The sequence below is a fragment of the Somniosus microcephalus genome, chromosome 31, assembly GCF_052327205.1.
Source record: "Somniosus microcephalus isolate GS21.2 chromosome 31, FLI_Smic_1.0, whole genome shotgun sequence".
Lineage (NCBI taxonomy): Eukaryota > Metazoa > Chordata > Chondrichthyes > Squaliformes > Somniosidae > Somniosus > Somniosus microcephalus.
This window is the reverse complement of record NC_141017.1, coordinates 15,237,079-15,263,362: the sequence shown is the minus strand read 5'-3', so window position 1 is coordinate 15,263,362 and position 26,284 is coordinate 15,237,079. Positions and strand designations below refer to the sequence as shown.

The following is a 26,284-nucleotide window of genomic DNA, read 5'->3' as shown; positions in this document are numbered from 1 at the left end:
TCTGTTATTCATTCACTTTAGACAACAGGTTGGTCCTGAATGGCCGAGCTCAGACCCTGAGCTGACAACAGTCAGACTGCTGGTGACGCAGAGAAGCATCATTGGTGAAACCTGGTTAATGAAGCGATGGATGAATTCATTCAACTCTCCTGAATGAACGATGGTCAGAATACCAGCTCATGATTGGATCACACACGTTAGCTCATAGCAGACTGGGTCTGTCAATGAATCAAATATCAAATCATGTCTAACTGTTGTAAATTATGTTATACATTGTATATATGTATAGATATTAATATTAAAAGTGATCGGTTTGTGTCTCTATCCCACTTGCTCCGTAGTATTCGTCTGCCCTGGGACATTGCGGAAAGTCTTCGAACCGACCAATGTCTTCGAGTCGGAGCACGAGGCGGGCGCTTGGTGCAAGGATCCACTTCAAGCTGGCGATCGCATTTACTACATGCCGTGGATCCCGTACCGCACTGACACGCTGACGGAGTACGGCTCGTGGGAGGACTACACGGCCGGCCGGCCCACCACCTCGTACCGCCTACCCCACCGCGTGGACGGCACTGGCTTCGTGGTGTACGATGGCGCCGTCTTCTACAACAAGGAGCGGACGCGTAACGTGGTCAAGTTTGACCTGCGGACCCGCATCAAAAGCGGCGAGGCCATCATCGGCGGCGCCAACTACCACGACACCTCACCCTACCGCTGGGGGGGCAAGACCGACATCGACCTGGCCGTCGATGAGAACGGGCTGTGGGCCATTTACGCCACCGAGCATAACAACGGCAAGCTGGTGGTGAGCCAGCTCAACCCTTACACCCTGCGCTTCGAGGGCACCTGGGAGACGGTGTACGACAAGCGCTCGGCCTCCAACGCCTTCATGGTCTGCGGCGTCCTCTACGCCGTGCGCTCCGTGTCCAAGGAGGACGACAGCGAGGTCATCGGCAACACCATCGACTTCGCCTTCAACACCAACCTCAACCGGGAGGAGCCGGTGTCCATCGCCTTCCCCAACCCCTACCAGTACGTCTCCTCGGTGGACTACAACCCCCGGGACAACCAGCTGTATGTCTGGAACAATCACTTTGTGCTGAGGTACTCGCTGGAGTTCGGACCCCCCGACCCAACCACAGGTAAGACCCGCTCCTCATCTTCAAACTCCCAGCTGCCCACGGGACTCTGTGACCTCTTGGGGGAGTAATTCTACTTTACGTCATTGGGTTGGGGAGTTTGGGAAAAGGTCATTGGTTACATTCGATCTGGTGTGATGGGGCCTCGCATGATAACCTTTCCCCCAAAATCTTATTTTGCTTCGCTTTCTTTTCTCTTGGTATTGATTGCACCGTGTAGATTTTCAAACAGGGGTCCCCTTCATCAAAGGGCATTTGCAGAGAACTCTAGGGAGTTCTTCACCGTTTACAGGACGTCCCTGAAGTGAGTCATTATTTACAATGGAAGCCAGGGTGTTGTATCTACACAGTGAGACACTGGGAAGTGATTGTATCTACAGTGAAATGGTGGAGTTTTTTTTAATTTATTCTTTCTCGTGATGTGGGCGTCACTGGCAAGGCCAGCATTTATTGCCCATCTCTAATTGCCCCTTGAGAAGGTGGTGGTGAGCCGCCGCCTTGAACCGCTGCAGTCCCTGTGGTGAAGGTACTCCCACGGTGCTGTTAGGTAGAGAGACCCAGGATTTTGACCCAGCGACAATGAAGGAACAGCTATTTCTGTCCAAGTCAGGACGGTGTATGACTTGGAGGGGAATTTAGAGGTGATGGTGTTCCCATACGCCTGCTACCCTTGTCGTTCTAGGTGGTAGAGGTTGTGGGTTTGGGAGGTTGGGTTGAGCCTAGGACACTGCCCTGAGGAACTCATGCAGCGATGTCCTGGGCCTGAGATGATTGACCTCCAACCACCACAACCATCTTCCTTTGTGCTAGGTATGACTCCAGCCAGGGGAGAGTTTTCCCCCGATTCAGTTTTACTAGGGCTCCTTGATGCCACACTCCGTCAAATGCTGCCTTGACGTCAAGGGGCAGTCACCCACCTCACCTCTGGAATTCAGCTCTTTTGTCCATGTTTGGACCAAGGCTGTAACGAGGTCGGGAGCCGAGTGGTCTTGGCGGAACCCAAGCTGAGCATCAGTGAGCAGGTTATTGGTGAGTAAGTACCGCTTGATAGCACTGTCGACAAAACCTTCCATCACTTTGCTGATGGCACGGTAATTGGCAATAATTGTTTTGCTATCAAAATTGCTTTCTTTATGTTGGTTTTAATTTATAATGTTTAATTTGGCACAAGTTCCCAGATGCTAGCGAGGAGGATTTTGCAAGGTCGACTGGGCTGGCTGTGCCTTTGTCATGTCGATGCCAGGTCATCCAGCCGGTTTTATTCTTATTACACTTTATTGCAGCAGTTTGATACAACTCAGTGTCTCGCTCGGCCATTTCACAGTTAAGAGTCAACCACATTGCTGTGGGTCTGGAGTCACATATATAGGCCAGACCGGGTAAGGACGGCAGGCTTCCTTCCCTAAAGGGACATTCGTGAACCAGTTTTTACGACAATCTCATGCTCACCATTACTGATACTAGCTTTTTAATCTGTAATCTCCTTCTGCCCCACAACGCCCCCCGCCGAGATATCTACGCTCCTCTAATTCTGGCCTCTTGAGCATCCCTGATTATAATCGCTCCACCATTGGTGGCCGTGCCTTCTGCTGCCTCGGCCCCAAGCTCTGGAATTCCCTTCCTAAACCTCCCTGCCCCACTACCTCTCTTTCCTCCTTTAAGGCGCTCCTTATAACCTACCTCATTGACCAAGCTTTTGGTCACCTGCCCTAATTTATCCTTATGTGGCTCGGTGTCAAATATTTTGTTTTACAATACTCCTGTGCAGCACCTTGGGACGTTTTACTATGTTAAAGGCGCTATATAAATACGAGATGTTGTTGTTTCCAGATTTTTATTTAATTCACTGAATTCACAATCACAAACTGCTATGGTGGGATTTGAACTCACGTCTGCTAGATTATTAGACCAGGCCTTTAGTACTACCAGTAATGTAACCACTATGCTACCGTATTTGGGGTGGTGGTGTAGCTGAAATGAAACAGTGGGGTATTAATGCACACATTGAAACCATGAACTGTCATACTGATCAAGTGATACTGGCGTTGCACCTTTAGACTGAAACTGTACATTGTTATTATACCTGTTCAGTGAAACAGCGGGGACTTTTCACACGCACAAAGTAACTATGGTCTCTCCGCTTTTGTGACCGGGTTATTTGGAGACAGACCAGAGGACAACCGCCGCCCCGGAAGCCCACGTGACAGCTACTGAAATCATTCACCTGGCCCTTTCCTGGCCCACTGTTGCCCCATCGCAGAGTAGGAGTCACACCCGGCCCCTAGCCATGCACCCGCTCCATGTTACCTGGAATAAAGAGCGAAGACTCACATTCAAAAGCAGCCCCACCTCTAAGTGGTGTCAGCTGAGGCTCAGTGGCACTCTCGCCTCCGAGTCAAAAGGTGGGTTCACTCCAGAGACTTGAGCCCATAATCCAAGCTGACACTCCCAGTGCAGTGCTGAGGGAGTGCTGCACTGTCGGAGATGCCGTCTTTCTGATGAGATGTTAAACCGAGGTCTGCCGTCTGATTAATGAGATTGATTGCTGTGATTAGTCAACAACTCCATTATCATTGTATCATGCGACTACTGGGATGGTAGAAGGTGAACTAGATGGGCCCGGGTCATCAATGGCTAATGTGAGCCAATCCAAAGCTCTGGAAGATGTTGATCTTGAGCAGAGAGAGCAAGGTGTGTATGCCCGGAATCAGAGGGCAGAGTCTGGCTTTGAGATATTTCAGGAGACGGTCGGTGCCTGTGGAACACCTTAGTGATGTTATCCCATTCTCCAAGCAACCAGGCTTGAGTGATATTGATTTGGCTGGCCGTGATGTATCTGATGCTTGGAAAGGTCAGCTCACACAGCTAACTTAAGAAACCCGGACATATTTCCGAAGGACAAGCTGGGTTGTGGGGAAGCCAAAGGCTTTATACACCGGATTCAGCGGAGCGATGAAACACCATTCAGGCTGTCACACCATCGAGTCCCACCTGCCCATTACCAGAAAATTAGAAAACTCCTAAACCGACCTTTTCAGTGTCAGCTGTGGCTCAGTGCTCACCTCTGAGTCAGAAGGTTGTGGGTTCAAGTCCCACTCCAGAGACTTTAGCACATAAAGCTAGGCTGACGCTCCCAGTGCTGTACTGTCAGAGGTGCCGTCTTTCGGATGAGACATTAAACTGAGGCCCCGTCTGCTCTCTCAGGTGGACGTATAAGATCCCGTGGCACTATTTTGAAGAAGAGCGGGGGGGGTGGGGGAGTTCGTCCCGGTGTCGTGGCCAATATTTATCCCTCAACCAACATAACAAAAACAGATTATCTGGTCATTATCACATTGCTGTTTGTGGGAGCTTGCTGTGCGCAAATTGGCTGCTGCGTTTCCCACATTACAGCAGTGACTGTACTTCATTGGTTGGGAAGCCCTGAGGTTGTTAAAGGCGCGATATAGAATGGTTATAGCACAGAGGGAGGCTGTGTGGCCTACTCATGCTCCTTGTTCTTATGAGACGTTAAACCGAGGCCCCGTCTGCTCTCTCAGGTGGACATAAAAGATCACATGGCACGATTTCGAGAACGACTGGCTGTAAAGCGCTTTGAGACGTCCGGTGGTCGTGAAAGGCGCTATATAAATGCAAGTCTTTTTTCTTCGTTCCCGGGATAAGCAATGCCGGCATTTATTGTCCATCCCAAGTCGCCCTGTGAAGGTGGTGGTGAGCTTTCTCCTTGAGCCGCTGTAGTTCGTGCAGTGATGGTTCTCCCACCGTGGTGTTACACAGGGAATTCCAGGACACTAACACAGGGATGATGAAGTCAGGATGCTGTGTAGTTTGGACGGGCACTTGGAAGTGATGGTGTTCGCAGGATATTGCTGCTCTAGGTGGTAGAGGTTCCGGGCTTTGGAGGTGCTGTCTAAGTAACCTTAGCGAGTTGCTGAAATAAAAAGAAAGACTTGCATTTCTGTAGCCCCTTTCACGACCTTGGGACACCCCAAAGCGCTTTACGGCCAATGAAGTAATTTTGCATGTCACTGTTGTAGGAAATACGGCAGCCATTTGCACACAACAAGCTGTGATAACGACCGAATAACGGCCTGTAAAAATCTGCGCCCTTACCTGAGGGCTCCCGGGACGCGCACACTTCCGCTCCTGGGCCTCTCCAAATGCCAAGTGTGCAGGGCCCACGTATCCTAGAGGCACAGGTAGTTCGCAGCGTCCCTGGGATCACGTGGGCCATGGGGAGCCAATCAGAACGGAATCTCCCTTCATACATTTGACAGGAAGACCTGTCAAATATATGAATGGAGATCACCCCCAAAACATAGTAAAACTTCAAATACATTTTTAAAAAGAATCACATTTTTAAAATGACTTGAAATTACAATAAATTAAATATTTTAAACAAAAATTTAAATTTTTGAAAAAATAATTAGAGTTTTTTTAAAGGGCTAAAAATAAACTTACCTTTTTTTAAAGTATTTTTAAATTATACTTTTTTCAACTCTTATCCTGGTAAATGCTGGCCTTATGCGTGCTTTTACCAGGCGTAAGAATTGTAAGTGTTTTCTGCGGGCGGAGGGTCTCCAAAAAGCGAAACTCTCCCCCCGCAGAGGCCCTTCTCCAGGGCAGCCGGAGGATCTGTCAAGACCATTCTTGACAGATCGGAAATGCCGGTTTCAGGCATGCGGGAAGCCGGCATTTCCGATGTCCCTACGGGTGGGTACACAGCCCGTACACACCCATAGGGATCGGAATAACTGGGCCAATGTGTTTTAGTCATGTTGGTTGAAGGATAAATATTGGCCAGGGCACCAGGGAGAACTGCCCCTGCTCTTCTTCAAAATAGTGCCATGGGATCTTTTACGTCCACCTGAGAGGGCAGACGGGGCCTCAGTTTAAGGTCTCTTATGAAAGACGGCACCTCCGACAGTGCGGCACTCCCTCTGTACTGGCCGCGCTAGACGTGCTCCTATCTAGCTATCCAGCAAGTTAAACACTCATTCAAAATAATTCTTCCTGAAGCGGTTGCTGTTTTGAAGCTTTTACTTGAACAAATTTGTGAAACTGTAAACAAAGACAAAGTATGTTTTGTACATAAACTGAGTACTACACATTCGATATTACACAAGATATAAACATATTTACAACAGTAGAATAGACTAATTGTATAACTAACTAACATTTGAACTAACTTCTGTAACTATTAAATATTAACCTTTTATAAACATAGTATTATCAAAATATTACTCTGACAACATTGCTATTATGCTAAGAGCTAAAGATACTCACAGATATTGCACTTGGCCTAACATATGAAGTCAGATTACACTGGATTGTAAATGGAACTTCTCATAGCAAATTCTCTATTACTCAAGTCAGGTTCTTCCTGGCAAAACTGCTTCCTGGGGTCAACAGGAAGAAAGGTAAGAAGGTCAAATGACCTCTCACAGGAAGAAAGGAACAAAGGTCAAATGACCTCACACAGGAAGAAAGGAACAGATGACCTTTCCAGCTTACAAACTATTAACACAATAACCACCACCAGAGGGTGCTATTGCATGTAAAAATGTTCAGAATGTCACATAATGTCCATCGGTCCAGAACACTCCCCGTCTGGGGTCATTAACGACTCCACATAGTCCGAACTCTACTTGTCACTGGAGTCCTCTGGCAACAAAAGAAGAACCACCTCGAAGACGGTCCGTCGGTGTCGATGATAGGATACAGCTTCATTAGACTGCTGTGAGGGGGTACGTTGCATTCTGCTACGCACAGTTCCAACCTGGGTATGGTGAGGTCTGGCTGGGGCGCCAACTTGCCTCTATCAAAGACGAAGCCGATTTTGCTTTGTCCTTCTTGAGTGGTGACCTTCAGATAAGCCACACTTGCAATGGCCTTAGCGGATGCGTCTGCAAAGACACAAAGCTCTTTGAATTGGGCATTTAAGGGAGAGAAAGACGAATAGCAGCGAGGTATTCAGATCTCTTGTAAGTCTTGGAGTGAGTCTCTCCATCTATCCCACTCTGCTTCCATCTCTTCAGCGCGTGTGGAGAGTTCCCTGAGGAGCAGCCTGCCTTGTATGGTGACAGGGGCTAAGAAGCCGAGAGGGTCGTATAGGCTGTTGACTGTAGAGAGCACTCCTCTACGTGTGAAGGGTTTCTTGGCATCTAGGACTTGGAACGTGAATGTGTCTGTTGCTATGTTCCATGACACCCCTAGGCTACGCTGTAGGGGGAGGTCATCAGTGAAGAGGTCTAGGTCCTTGACGTCCTTAGCACGATCTTCAGGGGGGAATGCCTCCATCACTGCTGGTCTGTTAGAGGCTATCTTATGCAGCCTGAGGTTGGATAGTGCAAGTAGTTCCTGGGCTCGTCCGAGGGTACTGATGGTCTCTGCTTCGGTCGGGAATGACTTCAGTGCGTCGTCGACATAGAACTCTCGTTCGATGAACCCTCTCACATCACTGCCAAAGTCGTCGTCTTCTTCCTTGGCAGCCCTCCTTAGTCCGTATACGGCGACAGCAGGGGATGGGCTATCCCCAAAGACATGGACATGCATTCTGTAGTCCACAATGTCTCTATTAGGGTCATTGTCCCGATACCACAGGAAGCGGAGGAAGTCTCTGTGGTCTTCTCTCACCACGAAGCAATGAAACATGTGCTGGATATCGGCAGTGATGGCGACGGGCTCTTTCCTGAATCTCATGAGCACTCCCAAGAGGCTGTTGTTAAGATCGGGCCCTGTGAGGAGTGCGTCGTTGAGAGAGATGCCCTGATATGGTGCACTGGAGTCAAACACCACGCGGATCTGACTACTGCATGGGGTAAGGTAGCTTGGACGACCATTCTCCAAGATGGAAGTCTTGAGTGTGCTCACCTGAGATGGCTTGTTCTCTAGTGTGCGACGTCCTACGGGGTACACATTAACGAGGCATATCTTGGAGCATGCTCTTGCGTTCACTCCTTCTCCACACACCTCGGTGCACCTGGATGTAATCTCCGGACCGGCAGCTCCCTCTCTCTCCCCGCCGTGCTCTGAAGCGGGAGGAGGCGACTCTGACTCCCAAGGAGCTGGGCCTGGGTGTAGTGCTGAAACGTGCCGATCACTTTCACATTCAGTGCATTTTGCATCCACTTTGCAGTTCTTGGCGAGATGGCTCATGGACGAGCAGCACCTGAAACATATAGAGTTCTCTTTAAGATATTGTTTCCGATCTTCCAGGGACATCTCCCTGAAGCCTCTGCACTTCTTTAAAGGATGGGGCTTGTTGTGGATAGGGCATTGTTTGCTCATATCCTCAGGTTTCTTCTGAATCTTTGTGCGCTCAGTTGAGGACACTTGCATTCTGTGGACAGATATTGGTGTCTTTCCATGTCTGTCGAACTTGTCTCTTCTGGCAAGTGCTGGGTGGGAGTAGAAGAAGTTGAAGCTGGGGTCATTCCTGGCTTTGGCTTCTTTACGGATGAATTTAACGAACGCAGAGAATGGTGGGAACGCCACGTTGTGCTTTAGCTTGAACTTTGATCCAAACGTTATCCACTTCTCCTGCAGGTTAAATGGAAGCTTCTCAATGATGGGACTTACCCCTCTGGAAGTGTCTAAGTACGATAGACCGGGTAGGTAGCCGTCCTGCTTTGCGGCTTCGAGTTCCGACAGCAGATCTCCAAGGTCGCGGAGCTTCTGGGGTTCCTTACTCGTCAACCTCGGAAAGTTCTCCAACCTGTCAAAGAGAGCCCTTTCAATGGCTTCGGGCGAGCCGTAGCTTTCTTCCAGCCTCACCCAAGCCTTCTTCAACCCCTCTGGCAGCTGTCCCACATTGGCCGCTTTTATCCCGCAGGCCTGTCCGGCGGACTCTGGGCCGAGCCATTTGATAAGGAGGCCGAGCTCTTCTCCTGCCGACAGGTCTAAGCCCGATATGGCATCGTGGAAGCAGGACTTCCAAGCCCGATAATTCTCCGGCCTGTCATCAAACTTAATTAACCCCGAAGTCACCAGCTGGGTGCGTGCAAGGTATTTGGCGAGGTCATAGGTGCTGGGACCTGTGCCAGGGTTGCCTTGGCTAGGGGCTCTGTTGGGGGTCTCAAGGAACCGAGAGGGGATTTGCCTTTGACTTTCTCTATTCGGCGTCCTATTCCTTTGCACCGTGTCTTCCGTTCTGCTGGCGGAGACTCTGCGGCTTGAAGCACGCCGTCTGCTTTGACCTTGGTTGGCAACTTGTGGCATGTTATACGAAGTGTTTGCGTCTGTAGAGATGTGCGGGCCTCCATCCCTTTCTCCTGTAAACTGTATGTCGGCATGGTCGCTCCCGTAATCTATGGTGCGCTGTCGTGGACTCTGCCATGGAACGGGAATTAAAGGTTTGTAAGCTGTCTCGGGATCAGCTCCCTCCAAAATTGCCTCGAATACTTGTGTCTCGGCTAATGCAGCATCTATCTCTTTTTGTTGCTGCAGAGCGTCTAATGTGGCTTGGAGCCGGGCCTGTTCTGCTTGGGATTCAGCTTGGAGACGGGCCTGACTTACTTTTATTTCTATTTCACTGTCCGTATGCGCAGCTCTGGCTTGAGCTGCTACTAGTTTAGCCCGTGCTTTGGCGAGGGCTATGCTTACTCTAGAACCACCCGATGACCGTGAGCCAACTTGCAACCTGTAGTAACCGGTGCTTATAGACCGATTGTCACGTTCTACAGTTTCGTCTGCCTGTTTAAGGTCTTCTACTTACTGCACAGCATTTTCGCTATTATCTTCTGACATGTTGATGTGAGGTAGATGTGCTCTACGAGGTTAAGGCTTACTCTGGGTTCCTCCTGCTCCGCTCTTCACAGCTAGCCGTATTGCTATCTTTTCACTGATATCTTTTCACTGTACTGGCCGCGCTAGACGTGCTCCTATCTAGCTATCCAGCAAGTTAAACACTCATTCAAAATAATTCTTCCTGAAGCGGTTGCTGTTTTGAAGCTTTTACTTGAACAAATTTGTGAAACTGTAAACAAAGACAAAGTATGTTTTGTACATAAACTGAGTACTACACATTCGATATTACACAAGATATAAACATATTTACAACAGTAGAATAGACTAATTGTATAACTAACTAACATTTGAACTAACTTCTGTAACTATTAAATATTAACCTTTTATAAACATAGTATTATCAAAATATTACTCTGACAACATTGCTATTATGCTAAGAGCTAAAGATACTCACAGATATTGCACTTGGCCTAACATATGAAGTCAGATTACACTGGATTGTAAATGGAACTTCTCATAGCAAATTCTCTATTACTCAAGTCAGGTTCTTCCTGGCAAAACTGCTTCCTGGGGTCAACAGGAAGAAAGGTAAGAAGGTCAAATGACCTCTCACAGGAAGAAAGGAACAAAGGTCAAATGACCTCACACAGGAAGAAAGGAACAGATGACCTTTCCAGCTTACAAACTATTAACACAATAACCACCACCAGAGGGTGCTATTGCATGTAAAAATGTTCAGAATGTCACATAATGTCCATCGGTCCAGAACACTCCCCGTCTGGGGTCATTAACGACTCCACATAGTCCGAACTCTACTTGTCACTGGAGTCCTCTGGCAACAAAAGAAGAACCACCTCGAAGACGGTCCGTCGGTGTCGATGATAGGATACAGCTTCATTAGACTGCTGTGAGGGGGTACGTTGCATTCTGCTACGCACAGTTCCAACCTGGGTATGGTGAGGTCTGGCTGGGGCGCCAACTTGCCTCTATCAAAGACGAAGCCGATTTTGCTTTGTCCTTCTTGAGTGGTGACCTTCAGATAAGCCACACTTGCAATGGCCTTAGCGGATGCGTCTGCAAAGACACAAAGCTCTTTGAATTGGGCATTTAAGGGAGAGAAAGACGAATAGCAGCGAGGTATTCAGATCTCTTGTAAGTCTTGGAGTGAGTCTCTCCATCTATCCCACTCTGCTTCCATCTCTTCAGCGCGTGTGGAGAGTTCCCTGAGGAGCAGCCTGCCTTGTATGGTGACAGGGGCTAAGAAGCCGAGAGGGTCGTATAGGCTGTTGACTGTAGAGAGCACTCCTCTACGTGTGAAGGGTTTCTTGGCATCTAGGACTTGGAACGTGAATGTGTCTGTTGCTATGTTCCATGACACCCCTAGGCTACGCTGTAGGGGGAGGTCATCAGTGAAGAGGTCTAGGTCCTTGACGTCCTTAGCACGATCTTCAGGGGGGAATGCCTCCATCACTGCTGGTCTGTTAGAGGCTATCTTATGCAGCCTGAGGTTGGATAGTGCAAGTAGTTCCTGGGCTCGTCCGAGGGTACTGATGGTCTCTGCTTCGGTCGGGAATGACTTCAGTGCGTCGTCGACATAGAACTCTCGTTCGATGAACCCTCTCACATCACTGCCAAAGTCGTCGTCTTCTTCCTTGGCAGCCCTCCTTAGTCCGTATACGGCGACAGCAGGGGATGGGCTATCCCCAAAGACATGGACATGCATTCTGTAGTCCACAATGTCTCTATTAGGGTCATTGTCCCGATACCACAGGAAGCGGAGGAAGTCTCTGTGGTCTTCTCTCACCACGAAGCAATGAAACATGTGCTGGATATCGGCAGTGATGGCGACGGGCTCTTTCCTGAATCTCATGAGCACTCCCAAGAGGCTGTTGTTAAGATCGGGCCCTGTGAGGAGTGCGTCGTTGAGAGAGATGCCCTGATATGGTGCACTGGAGTCAAACACCACGCGGATCTGACTACTGCATGGGGTAAGGTAGCTTGGACGACCATTCTCCAAGATGGAAGTCTTGAGTGTGCTCACCTGAGATGGCTTGTTCTCTAGTGTGCGACGTCCTACGGGGTACACATTAACGAGGCATATCTTGGAGCATGCTCTTGCGTTCACTCCTTCTCCACACACCTCGGTGCACCTGGATGTAATCTCCGGACCGGCAGCTCCCTCTCTCTCCCCGCCGTGCTCTGAAGCGGGAGGAGGCGACTCTGACTCCCAAGGAGCTGGGCCTGGGTGTAGTGCTGAAACGTGCCGATCACTTTCACATTCAGTGCATTTTGCATCCACTTTGCAGTTCTTGGCGAGATGGCTCATGGACGAGCAGCACCTGAAACATATAGAGTTCTCTTTAAGATATTGTTTCCGATCTTCCAGGGACATCTCCCTGAAGCCTCTGCACTTCTTTAAAGGATGGGGCTTGTTGTGGATAGGGCATTGTTTGCTCATATCCTCAGGTTTCTTCTGAATCTTTGTGCGCTCAGTTGAGGACACTTGCATTCTGTGGACAGATATTGGTGTCTTTCCATGTCTGTCGAACTTGTCTCTTCTGGCAAGTGCTGGGTGGGAGTAGAAGAAGTTGAAGCTGGGGTCATTCCTGGCTTTGGCTTCTTTACGGATGAATTTAACGAACGCAGAGAATGGTGGGAACGCCACGTTGTGCTTTAGCTTGAACTTTGATCCAAACGTTATCCACTTCTCCTGCAGGTTAAATGGAAGCTTCTCAATGATGGGACTTACCCCTCTGGAAGTGTCTAAGTACGATAGACCGGGTAGGTAGCCGTCCTGCTTTGCGGCTTCGAGTTCCGACAGCAGATCTCCAAGGTCGCGGAGCTTCTGGGGTTCCTTACTCGTCAACCTCGGAAAGTTCTCCAACCTGTCAAAGAGAGCCCTTTCAATGGCTTCGGGCGAGCCGTAGCTTTCTTCCAGCCTCACCCAAGCCTTCTTCAACCCCTCTGGCAGCTGTCCCACATTGGCCGCTTTTATCCCGCAGGCCTGTCCGGCGGACTCTGGGCCGAGCCATTTGATAAGGAGGCCGAGCTCTTCTCCTGCCGACAGGTCTAAGCCCGATATGGCATCGTGGAAGCAGGACTTCCAAGCCCGATAATTCTCCGGCCTGTCATCAAACTTAATTAACCCCGAAGTCACCAGCTGGGTGCGTGCAAGGTATTTGGCGAGGTCATAGGTGCTGGGACCTGTGCCAGGGTTGCCTTGGCTAGGGGCTCTGTTGGGGGTCTCAAGGAACCGAGAGGGGATTTGCCTTTGACTTTCTCTATTCGGCGTCCTATTCCTTTGCACCGTGTCTTCCGTTCTGCTGGCGGAGACTCTGCGGCTTGAAGCACGCCGTCTGCTTTGACCTTGGTTGGCAACTTGTGGCATGTTATACGAAGTGTTTGCGTCTGTAGAGATGTGCGGGCCTCCATCCCTTTCTCCTGTAAACTGTATGTCGGCATGGTCGCTCCCGTAATCTATGGTGCGCTGTCGTGGACTCTGCCATGGAACGGGAATTAAAGGTTTGTAAGCTGTCTCGGGATCAGCTCCCTCCAAAATTGCCTCGAATACTTGTGTCTCGGCTAATGCAGCATCTATCTCTTTTTGTTGCTGCAGAGCGTCTAATGTGGCTTGGAGCCGGGCCTGTTCTGCTTGGGATTCAGCTTGGAGACGGGCCTGACTTACTTTTATTTCTATTTCACTGTCCGTATGCGCAGCTCTGGCTTGAGCTGCTACTAGTTTAGCCCGTGCTTTGGCGAGGGCTATGCTTACTCTAGAACCACCCGATGACCGTGAGCCAACTTGCAACCTGTAGTAACCGGTGCTTATAGACCGATTGTCACGTTCTACAGTTTCGTCTGCCTGTTTAAGGTCTTCTACTTACTGCACAGCATTTTCGCTATTATCTTCTGACATGTTGATGTGAGGTAGATGTGCTCTACGAGGTTAAGGCTTACTCTGGGTTCCTCCTGCTCCGCTCTTCACAGCTAGCCGTATTGCTATCTTTTCACTGATATCTTTTCACTGTACTGGCCGCGCTAGACGTGCTCCTATCTAGCTATCCAGCAAGTTAAACACTCATTCAAAATAATTCTTCCTGAAGCGGTTGCTGTTTTGAAGCTTTTACTTGAACAAATTTGTGAAACTGTAAACAAAGACAAAGTATGTTTTGTACATAAACTGAGTACTACACATTCGATATTACACAAGATATAAACATATTTACAACAGTAGAATAGACTAATTGTATAACTAACTAACATTTGAACTAACTTCTGTAACTATTAAATATTAACCTTTTATAAACATAGTATTATCAAAATATTACTCTGACAACATTGCTATTATGCTAAGAGCTAAAGATACTCACAGATATTGCACTTGGCCTAACATATGAAGTCAGATTACACTGGATTGTAAATGGAACTTCTCATAGCAAATTCTCTATTACTCAAGTCAGGTTCTTCCTGGCAAAACTGCTTCCTGGGGTCAACAGGAAGAAAGGTAAGAAGGTCAAATGACCTCTCACAGGAAGAAAGGAACAAAGGTCAAATGACCTCACACAGGAAGAAAGGAACAGATGACCTTTCCAGCTTACAAACTGTTAACACAATAACCGCCACCAGAGGGTGCTATTGCATGTAAAAATGTCCATAATGTCCATCGGTCCAGAACACCCTCAGTACTGCACTGGAGTGTCAGCCTAGATTTTGTGCTCAAGTCTCTGGAGTGGGACTTGAACCCACAACCTTCTTGACTCAAAGGCAAGAGTGCAACCCACATTTTTAAATTATTTATTAAACATTAAAAACATTTACAACATCGCGATCATTCCATTGTATCATACAAATCCATTCCGCCGCTCTGCACAGCCATTCCTCCACCACATATTAACATCAAAACCTGAAGTTTAATTTGTCACCCATAACATATACTAATCTATTGTACTTTAAAAATTGATCAGTAATCATGGCTCCGAATAAGGGAAGTGTGCCTGATAATCCCCCCATCATTTAATCTCCGGCCCTTCCCTCTTCTCATGCTCCTTCCCAACTTTTCGGGCAGCTGTTGCTTTCTCCTGCAGCCTCCGGCTCTTTTTCACCTCCTGTTTGAACCTTCCCTGCAGTTTCAGCCTCTTCCTTACATTAGGTTTGGGCCGAGGAGCTGCCCCTTCTCCCTCCTTCTGCCCCTCACTAACCTTTCCCTTTCCACACGCTGTCACTCCACCCCCACTTCCATGTCTCTGTCCCCCTCTGACTCCTCACTCTCGAGCTTTTCTGTAACCTCCCGTCCCTGCTCCCTGTCAGATACATAATCTCCCGGAGAGAGTCTTCCTGCTATCACGGTTTCTCCAACAGTGCCGCTCCCTTCAGCCTCATCTCCACCGCTAACCCTTGCTCCCCATTCCTTCTCTCTCTGGGACAATGGCGCATCTGCACCTATCTTGCTCCCTTCTGGCATCTTTGTCTCCCCGCTCCCGTCCTGCTGACCCTTTAAGGCTCCTGCCTCTTGCACCGTCTCCTTGTCTTGCCCCCTCCTGCCCCACCGAGATGTCCGACTCCCCGTCTTTCTTTGGAGTACTTACACTTACCCCGCACCCCGCTCCCGCTTCCTCTCCCCCCGTGGACACCAGATTCTTTAGAGAGAGCTAAGCCGTATTATGGCTCAACTCTGCCCTCGACCCGTGCTGCCCGTTGCTGTCTTTGTCCTTTTCCACTGTACTTGGTGTGTTTTCCACCATCTCCATCCTGTTCTCTGCTCCGCAATTTTCTGCCTCTTCCTGCACTCTTTTCTCCTTCCATTCACCAGCTGTGTCCTCTGCCTGCTCCGCTCCTCCAGCCGCTCCGCTCACACCTCCTGCTCCTTCTCCCATCTCCTCATCACTCAAGGGGCTTCCTTCTGCCTCACACTCACAGCGGGTAGGGCCTTTGTGACACACCCCACAGCTCTCCGCCTTGCAGCTCCGACCGATGTGTCCAGACTCGCCGCAGTTATAACAGTACAAGTCTGGACAGCTTCTTACAAGATGGTCGTGTCCAAGACAATAACAACAAACCTTCACCTTGTTATCATGCAGTACCCGGAAGTACTGCACTCCTTCCGTTGTCTCGAATTTCATGCTATATGGCAATGACTTCACCCCCACTGGGAACCGCACCTTTACATAACGGGTTCCATCTGCTACCCGCGTTCCTGGATAGTACCTCCTCTTTATTGCCGAGCAAATTTTAATGTCCCACAACTCCAACTTTTTTATTAGCACATCGTCCTCAATATAAACCAGCAGGTTTACGAATGAGACCATCACCTCTTCAGAATATAGCAGAGATACCTCCAAGAACTTATCTCCAACCTTCAAACTCAGTAAAAGTCTTTCCACCTCCTCTCGGCCACTGACCGTCACATTGAACCCAACATTCGGCTTTGGTTGGCAGGCAAAGCAGCTTCCCTCGCGGCAGTCCTCATGTAATAAAATCCCAAGCTCGTATCTCCTTATCCTCGCATTGAAACACCACCGTGTTTTCTTTTCCAAACCTCCTGGGGTCCCGGCCCAAATCTTTGGGCCTTTTTTTCCTCCCTTCTCCCACATTTTCTCCCCTGATTAAATTCATCCTGGGAGCACTGTCCTCTGAGGGACCCGGAGTGCCGGCTGGCTGCTGTTTATGGGCCAAAAAGGCCCTAAAACCTGAAAAAAAAAACCACCACCAACTTTTTTTCAAACTCACTCCAACTCCCTGCAGCAATCAAGCATCCAGCAGCACCTGCTCACTCCTAGCCCCTCCCACCTCGAGAGGGCGACCCACTGAACCACAGCTGACACTCTGTAGATTGTACACACTGCAGCCACAGTGCACCGGTGGTGGAGGGAGTGGATATTCAGTCCAGCAGCAGGGCACCGATTAAGAGTATTGCTTTGTCCTGGATGGTGTTGATTTTTCTTGCGTGCGGTTGCAGTTGCACCCACCCACACAAGTGGAGAGTATTCCACCACACTCCCGACTGGAGCTTTGTAAATGGTGGAGAAGCTTTGAAGGGTCAGGAGGGGAGCCACCCATCGCAGAGTACCCAGCCTCTGACCTGTTCTTGTCATCACGGTGTTGATATGGCTGGTCCAATTAAGTTTCTGGTCAATGGTGAGCCCAAAGATGTTGATGGTAGGAAATTCAGTAATGGAGGAGAAGGGATCAATAGACAGATTGGGTGATTGGGCAGATGCATGGCAGATGCAATATAACGTGGATAAATGTGAGGTTATCCACTTTGGTGTCAAAAACAGGAAGGCAGATTATTATCTGAATGGCAATAGATTGGGAGAAGGGGAAGTGCAACGAGACCTGGGTGTCCTTGTGCACCAGTCACTGAAGGTAAGCATGCAGGTGCAGCAGGCGGTTAAGAAGGCAAATGGTATGTTGGCCTTCGTAACGAGAGGGTTTGAGTACAGGAACAAGGGTGTCTTGCTGCAGTTGTACAGGGCCTTGGTGAGACCACATCTTGAGTATTGTGTGCAGTTTTGGTCGCCTTATCTGAGGAAGGATGTTCTTGCCATGGAAGGAGTTCAGCGAAGATTCACCAGGCTGATGCCTGGGGTGGCAGGAATGACGTATGAGGAGAGATTGGGTCAATTGGGCTTATACTTGCTGGAGTTTAGAAGAATGAGAGGGGATCTCATTGAAACTTATAAAATTCTGACAGGACTGGACAGACTAGATGCAGGAAGGATGTTCCCGATGGCGGGGGAGTCCAGAACCAGGGGTCACAGTCTAAGGATAAGGGGTAAGCCATTTAGGACTGAGATGAGGAGGAATTTCTTCACCCAGAGAGTGGTGAACCTGTGGAATTCTCTACCACAGAAGGCGGTGGAGGCCAATTCATTAAATATATTCAAGAAGGAGTTGGATATATTTCTTAAGGCTAAAGGGATCAAGGGATATGGGGAGAAGGCAGGAACAGGGTACTGAATTTGGATGATCAGCCGTGATCGCATTGAATGGCGGAGCAGGCTCGAGGGGCCGAATGGCCCACTCCTGCTCCTATCTTCGATGTTTCTATCCACCAGCAACTGGACTGCTCCCCATTGTGCTTGTTTAGAAGAAATCCAGGGAAGTAATGGTTTGTGCAAACTTCAGGGAGCTCTGTAGCGGGCGTTCAAGACCTCACACCCTCTGCCCCTCCGAGACCTGAGCACGAAATCTAGCCTGTCATTTCAGTGCAGTACTGAGGGAGTGCTGCATTGTCGGCAGTGCCGTCTTTCGGATAAGGAGTTAAACAGGGTTAAAGTGGATGGAAAAGATTCAATAGCACTAATCCAAGAAGAGCAGGGGACTGTTCCCGGTGTCCTTGCGGACATTAAACCCTCAAACAACACCAACAAAACAAATTGACTGTTCATCTTGCTCATTGCTGGGTTTCGGGTTCTTCTGGGTAAATCAGATCGCTTCCCAGATGTCCCCACCTAGATTTTTGACATGTGCTCCAGAATTTCTTCTGTTCGTTTCCTCCAGGCATAACTAACCACAACAGGTTTGGAATGCCACTGAGATCTTGCTGCTCTCCCATATTAACTACTGTCCGCTGAACTCTCAGTGAAGCAGCGTAAACACCCATTGTCATATTGGTTTTCTCACGATTCTAACTCCAGGGACTTGAGCACAAAATCCAGGCTGACGCTCCAGTGCAGTGCGGAGGGAGTGCTGCACTGTCGGAGGTGCCTGTCTTTCGGATGAGACGTTAAACCGAGGCCCCGTCTGCTCTCTCAGGTGGACGCAAAAGATCCCGTGGAAATTATTTTGAAGAAGAGCAGGGGAGTTCTCCCCGGTGTCCTGGGGCCAATCTTTACCCATCAATCAACATCACTAAAAACAAATTGTCTGGTCATTATCACATTGCTGTTTGTGGGAGCTTGCTGTGTGCAAATTGGCCGCCGTGTTTCCTAGATTACAACAGTGGCTACACTTCAAAACGTACTTCATTGGCTGTGAAGCGCTTTGGGACGTCCTGAGGTTGTGAAAGGCGCGATAGAAATACAAGTTATTTTTTTCTTTTTTCCTGCTACTCCTTCAGCATGTCCACTGATGACCTGTGAGCAATTATCCGGGCCTTGAATTCTTGCCTCAGCATGATGGAGCCCAGAACCTGTAGAGCAGCAGTCCGAGCGATCACGAGGTACTCCCACTGAGCTTAGCATCTGTGCAACTGAGGGCCCCACTCCAGATGCTCCTGGGGTTTGCCAGCCCCTCCACTACAGACTGCAGTCCTTCCTGCACAGTTCCAGAGCTCGTGGACCCTTTCCACCTTTTTCCCATTTGTTCTTGGGATATGGGCGATGTTGGAAAGGCCCCATCTATTGCCCAGCCCGAGTTGCCCTTGTTCCTCTCTGTTCCCTCCTCCAATCCCTGATCTTGTTCCTCTCTGTTCCCCCTCCAATCACTGATCTTGTTCCTCTCTGTTCCCCTCCAATCACTGATCTTGTTCCTCTCTGTTCCTCCTCCAATCACTGATCTTGTTCCTCTCTGTTCCTCCTCCAATCACTGATCTTGTTCCTCTCTGTTCCCCCTCCAATCACTGACCTTGTTCCTCTCTGTTCCCCCTCCAATCACTGATCTTGTTCCTCTCTGTTCCCCCTCCAATCACTGCCCTTGTTCCTCTCTGTTCCCCTCCAATCACTGATCTTGTTCCTCTCTGTTCCCCCTCCAATCGCTGCCCTTGTTCCTCTCTGTTCCCCCTCCAATCACTGCCCTTGTTCCTCTCTGTTCCCTCCTCCAATCACTGATCTTGTTCCTCTCTGTTCCCTCCTCCAATCAGTGATCTTGTTCCTCTCTGTTCCCCCTCCAATCACTGCCCTTGTTCCTCTCTGTTCCCTCCTCCAATCACTGCCATTGTTCCTCTCTGTTCCTCCTCCAATCACTGATCTTGTTCCTCTCTGTTCCCCTCCAATCACTGATCTTGTTCCTCTCTGTTCCCTCCTCCAATCACTGATCTTGTTCCTCTCTGTTCCCCTCCAATCACTGATCTTGTTCCGCTCTGTTCCCCCTCCAATCCCTGATCTTGTTCCTCTCAGTTCCCCCTCCAATCACTGCCCTTGTTCCTCTCTGTTCCCCCTCCAATCACTGCCCTTGTTTCTCTCTGTTCCTCCTCCAATCCCTGATCTTGTTCCTCTCAGTTCCCCCTCCAATCACTGCCCTTGTTCCTCTCTGTTCCCCCTCCAATCACTGATCTTGTTCCTCTCTGTTCCCCTCCAATCACTGATCTTGTTCCTCTCTGTTCCCCCTCCAATCCCTGATCTTGTTCCTCTCTGTTCCCCTCCAATCACTGATCTTGTTCCTCTCTGTTCCTCCTCCAATCACTGATCTTGTTCCTCTCTGTTCCTCCTCCAATCACTGATCTTGTTCCTCTCTGTTCCTCCTCCAATCACTGCCCTTGTTCCTCTCTGTTCCCCTCCAATCACTGATCTTGTTCCTCTCTGTTCCCCCTCCAATCACTGATCTTGTTCCTCTCTGTTCCCCTCCAATCACTGATCTTGTTCCTCCTCCAATCACTGATCTTGTTCCTCTCTGTTCCTCCTCCAATCACTGATCTTGTTCCTCTCTGTTCCCCCTCCAATCACTGCCCTTGTTCCTCTCTGTTCCTCCTCCAATCACTGCCCTTGTTCCTCTCTGTTCCCCCCTCCAATCACTGCCCTTGTTCCTCTCTGTTCCTCCTCCAATCACTGCCCTTGTTCCTCTCTGTTCTTCCTCCAATCACTGCCCTTGTTCCTCTCTGTTCCCCCTCCAATCACTGCCCTTGTTCCTCTCTGTTCCCCCTCCAATCACTGCCCTTGTTCCGCTCTGTTCCCCCTCCAATCACTGATCTTGTTCCTCTCTGTTCCTCCTCCAATCCCTGACCTTGTTCCTCTCTGTTCCCCCTCCAATCACTGATCTTGTTCCTCTCTGTTCCCTCCTCCAATCACTGCCCTTGTTCCGCTCTGTTCCCCCTCCAATCACTGATCTTGTTCCTCTCTGTTCTCCCTCCAATCACTGATCTTGTTCCTCTCTGTTCCCCTCCAATCACTGATCTTGTTCCTCTCTGTTCCCCCTCCAATCACTGATCTTGTTCCTCCTCCAATCACTGCCCTTGTTCCTCTCTGTTCCCCCTCCAATCACTGATCTTGTTCCTCTCTGTTCTCCCTCCAATCACTGATCTTGTTCCTCTCTGTTCCTCCTCCAATCACTGATCTTGTTCCTCTCTGTTCCCCCTCCAATCACTACCCTTGTTCCTCTCTGTTCCCCCTCCAATCACTGCCCTTGTTCCTCTCTGTTCCCCCTCCAATCACTGATCTTGTTCCTCTCTGTTCCTCCTCCAATCACTGATCTTGTTCCTCTCTGTTCCCCCTCCAATCACTGATCTTGTTCCTCTCTGTTCCCTCCTCCAATCACTGCCCTTGTTCCTCTCTGTTCTCCCTCCAATCACTGATCTTGTTCCTCTCTGTTCCCTCCTCCAATCACTGATCTTGTTCCTCTCTGTTCCCCCTCCAATCACTGCCCTTGTTCCTCTCTGTTCCCTCCTCCAATCACTGATCTTGTTCCTCTCTGTTCCCCCTCCAATCACTGCCCTTGTTCCTCTCTGTTCCTCCTCCAATCCCTGATCTTGTTCCTCTCTGTTCTCCCTCCAATCACTGATCTTGTTCCTCTCTGTTCCCCCTCCAATCACTACCCTTGTTCCTCTCTGTTCCCCTCCAATCACTGCCCTTGTTCCTCTCTCTTCCCCCTCCAATCACTGCCCTTGTTCCTCTCTGTTCCCCCTCCAATCACTGCCCTTGTTCCTCTCTGTTCCCTCCTCCAATCACTGATCTTGTTCCTCTCTGTTCCCTCCTCCAATCACTGCCCTTGTTCCTCTCTGTTCCCCCCTCCAATCCCTGATCTTGTTCCTCTCTGTTCCCTCCTCCAATCACTGATCTTGTTCCTCTCTGTTCCCTCCTCCAATCACTGATCTTGTTCCTCTCTGTTCCCCCTCCAATCACTGATCTTGTTCCTCTCTGTTCCCCTCCAATCACTGGTCTTGTTCTCTCTGTTCCCCCTCCAATCACTGCCCTTGTTCCTCTCTGTTCCTCCTCCAATCACTGCCCTTGTTCCTCTCTGTTCCCCTCCAATCCCTGATCTTGTTCCTCTCTGTTCCCCTCCAATCACTGCCCTTGTTCCTCTCTGTTCCCCTCCAATCCCTGCCCTTGTTCCTCTGCTGATGGTTCTCCCACGGTCCCTCCAGGAATTAGACCCGGCGATGATGAAGGGATGCCGATATATGTTCAAGTCAGGACGCTGTGTTTTTTGGAGGGAAACTCGGAGGTGATTGTGTTCCCTTGACAATGCTGCTCTTGTCCTCGGTAGTAGAGATGTGTGACCAATGTTGCCCCTCATTTTTTTGGGGGGGTGTGCGACCCATTCACAGTTTCGCACATGCGCAAAATTTAACATTGAAAAAGCCAGTCCCGGGCTGCGCGGGACCAGCAAACAGCCGCGGGGTCATGCAGCTTAGAGGGAACGTTGTGTGTGATTAGGAGGTACTGTCAATGTTAGTTTGGTGAGTTGCCACAGAGCATCCTTTGTGAGTACATGTTCCAGCCACATTATGCCAATAATGGAAGGGGTGGATATTGGGTTCAGGCCCCCTGTCAGGGACGCCAGTCAAGCAGACTGCCCTGGTCCTGGATGGCTGTTGACCTTTGACTCACCCATCCGGATGAGCGGCGAGTATCCCATCGCTCTCCTGGTGGGAGCCAGACCTCGCCGGGAGTTGTGGACAGACTCGGTCGCTGGGCTAACAGCAGCCACGCCCGCGGCTGCATTGTGATCGGGCCCTTTCCGTCGCTGTGGCAACCAGCCAGCAAAAAGGTTAAAACAGATGGAGCTTTGACAGCACTGTGCCTGCAGAATGCAAAGTCGTTGCGTGTAGGCCTTTCTAGCTGAAAATAACATTACCCCGGCCATGCAATGAATAATTCACCGCAGTATATTGCTGCTTGAGAGAGCCGGAGTTTAAAACCTAAATAATTCAGGGTTTCACCTCCAGGTCGGAGGGGAAGAGGGGCAGATCCAAGCTGCCTAATCCAGTGAGCTATATACAGCATTCACAGGCGGTAATCTGTGGAAGGGACTGCTTAATGGATAAGAAGTGATTTTGCAATCTATCATCAGGAGCACCATCATTCCCCGAGCTGTGAACAGTGTGTACACGTCCAGAATTCAGATGACGCGATGAGCGCGAGCCCTCCAATGTCTCGGGTTGCCAACTCTGGCTGGCGGTATTCCTGGAGCTTTCGTCACATGACTCCCCTTTGCCCCACCCCCCACGCTCCCGCCATTGGACGCCCGACACGTCCAACCTCGCGGCTCCCCGCCTTCCCACGGCCAATCGGAAAGCCCACTCTTCATTAACTGATTGGATAATTCCTTACTGTCAAACGGCCTTTTTTTTTATCACCAACTCCTATATTTTTATCACAAATAAACAAAAGCGTCAAAGGAAATGAAAAAAAGCACACCTTTTTAATGTCCCTATGATTTTTTTCTCCCGGGTGTTGCTCACATCAGCGTCCAGGAGATTGGTCTTCAATTCCTGGAGACTCCAGGGCAATCCTGGAGGGTTGGCGACCCAGCCAGTGTCTCGTGGAACAAAGCAGCTGACTGATTGTGCTCGGCTCCTGCGGTAGCTCAGGACGTTGCAGCCAGTCTTGCTCCACTTCTCACCCATCTCCTTTATTGGCCCATTAAATAGAGGCCGGGTCATAGTCATTCAAAGCTGTGCCACCTGAGCCACCATGCATATTGTGCAGGGGCGCAGTATCGGGGGAACCATGTGGAGGCGCACAGTATTGGGGGGAACCATGTGGAGTAGCGCAGTATCGGGGGAACCATGTTGAGTCGCGCAGTATCGGGGGGAACCATGTGGAGTCACGCAGTATCGGGGGCAACCATGTGGAGTCGCGCAGTATCGGGGAAACCATGTGGAGTCGCACAGTATCGGGGGAACCATGTGGAGTCGCGCAGTATCGGGGGTACCATGTGGAGTCGCACAGTATCGCGGGGACAATGTGGAGTCACGCAGTATCGGGGGGAACCATGTGGAGTCGCGCAGTGTCGCGGGGGAACCATGTGGAGTCGCGCAGTGTCGCGGGGGAACCATGTGGAGTCGCGCAGTATCAGGGGGACCATATGGAGTTGCACAGTATCGTGGGGAACCATGTGGAGTCGCGCAGTATCGCGGGGGAACCATGTGGAGTCACGCAGTATCGCGGGGGAACCATGTGGAGTCGCGCAGTATCGCGGGGGAACCATGTGGAGTCGCGCAGTATCGCGGGGGACAACGTGGAGTCGCACAGTATCAGGGGGAACAATGTGGAGTCATGCAGTATCGGGGGTATTGCATCTTGACCGAACAGTAATGAATAGAGGAGACGGAATGTACCTTTTACTATTTACTGAGTAAATGGGTGGACATTACAGCACATTGTCTGCATGGCAGAACCCGAAACTGAAAGTGAAAGACAAAGTAAAACCGAGCCCCCCAGCACCCCCTTCAGGTAACACCCGGGAACTGGGACAAACTTTGAAGCAAAACTCAAAACACAACACTCCTTTCCCCCAGATAAAACCCCTTAGTCCTCCAGGCGTCTGGGACGGAATCTAACCCGACTTGAGCGCCGCTGGACAGGCATAGTCGGGGTGCCACTGCTAGCCACAGGAAAACCTTCTTCCGCGGCTGATGACTCCGTGACACCTTCTGTCGATGTGGCTTCCGTCGGTGTTGCAGGAAGCAGGCCGTCACTGCCTGGCAGAGGTGGCGGAGACAATGGCCTAGCCTGTGACGTCTCTGTTACTCTCACCGGAGTACGACCCCGTAGTTGGTCTACGTGGCATCTGTGTAGCTGGCGATCAGGTGTACGGACGCTGTAATACAGGGGACCCGTGGCCTGCTCCACCACGGCAGGCATCCATTTGTCTCTTCCTGCATAGCAACGGGCAAACACAGTCTCTGACAGCTCGAACTGCCTGGCGGTGCCCTGATGCTTCTTAACCAGTTCCTCTTGCTTTGTGTGCATCTCATCCCTGTAGTCCGGGTGTAGCCGATCCAGTGCAGTCGCCAGCCGGCGACCCATCAGCATCTCAGCAGGACTCTTCCCCGTTGCTGAGTTTGGTGTGGTATGCTGTGATAACAGGAACCTGGCCAATCTGGTTTGCCAGTCCCCCACCGATATCCTCACCAGTGCCTCTTTTGTGGTTTGCACCATCCTCTCTGCCTGCCCATTAGAGGAGGGGTGATAGGGCGCTGTGGTCACGTGGCGGATCCAGTTTCTGCCTGCAAAAGCCTTGAACTCCGCTGACGTGAAGGCTGCTCCATTGTCCGAAACCAGCACGTTGGGGACCCCATGTGTGGCAAACAGCAAACGCAACACGTTGATCACTGCACTGGATGTCATGGAGCTCATGATAGCCACCTCCAGCCATTTCAAATGAGAATCCACCACTATCAAAAAGACCTTCCCCTGAAATGGCCCTGCAAAGTCAATGTGGAGTCTTGACCATTTACGAGTGGTCCACTCCCAGGGGTGAAGGGGAGCCTTGGATGGGCTATGGCGAGTCAGCTGACATGTCTCACAGCTCTTTACCACCTCCTCCACGTCTCGGTCCAACCCCGGCCACCAGACGTAGCTTCTCACCAACGCCTTCATGTGCACAATCCCAGGGTGTGAGTAATGCAGCATTTTCAGCACCTCCTCTCTTGCGGCGGCAGGAACCACCACACGGCTCCCCCAGAGCACGCAGTCCTTGTGTGCAGACATTTCATGGCGCCTCTGAACGAAGGGCTTGAAATGCTCCTCCTGGACTTCGGAGGGCCAGCCATGCAGCAGCCAGCGTAGCACCCGTGATAAGACTGGATCTTTCTGTGTGAAGCTGCCAATCCGCTGGGCATGGAGTGGGGCCTCCGGAACCTCCTCCAGTTGCAGCACCTCCAGGGGTGGTGGAGTCTCAGCCATCGGCCGGTTCAAAGGCAAGCGACTCAGAGCATCAGCATTAGCCAGCATTTTCCCAGGCCTGTAGCAAAGTTCATAACTGTAGGCCCCCAACATCAGACTCTTCCGAAGCATACGCAGTGATATGATCTGGGGCATGGGCTTGGAGTGATGCAGGAGCCCCAAGAGTGGCTTGTGGTCTGTGTAGATGACGAACTGTCTTCCCTAACAGGTACTGGCTGAACTTCTTTACCCCAAATATGATGGCTAGGGCCTCCTTGTCAATCTGGGCGTAATTACGTTCTGTTGTTGAGAGTGTTCTTGAGGCAAAACTGATAGGCACTTCCCGGCCATCTGGCTCTATGTGACCCAACAGAGCTCCCAGCCCGTATGGTGAGGCATCACACACCAACA

The 26,284-nt window shown here is 50.2% G+C and overlaps 1 protein-coding gene across 2 annotated transcripts in view; it reads left to right on the top strand.

Moving 5' to 3' along the window:
* The window catches only part of LOC147097600 (adhesion G protein-coupled receptor L1-like), a 410,191-nt gene that overhangs the window by 210,162 nt on the left and 173,745 nt on the right, over positions 1–26,284 (top strand). For both annotated transcript variants that reach the window (XM_085971570.1, XM_085971569.1), the window contains exon 3: positions 342–1,142. In XM_085971570.1, the coding sequence (XP_085827696.1) occupies positions 342–1,142 (801 nt within the window). The remainder of the gene's footprint in view (positions 1–341; positions 1,143–26,284) is intronic.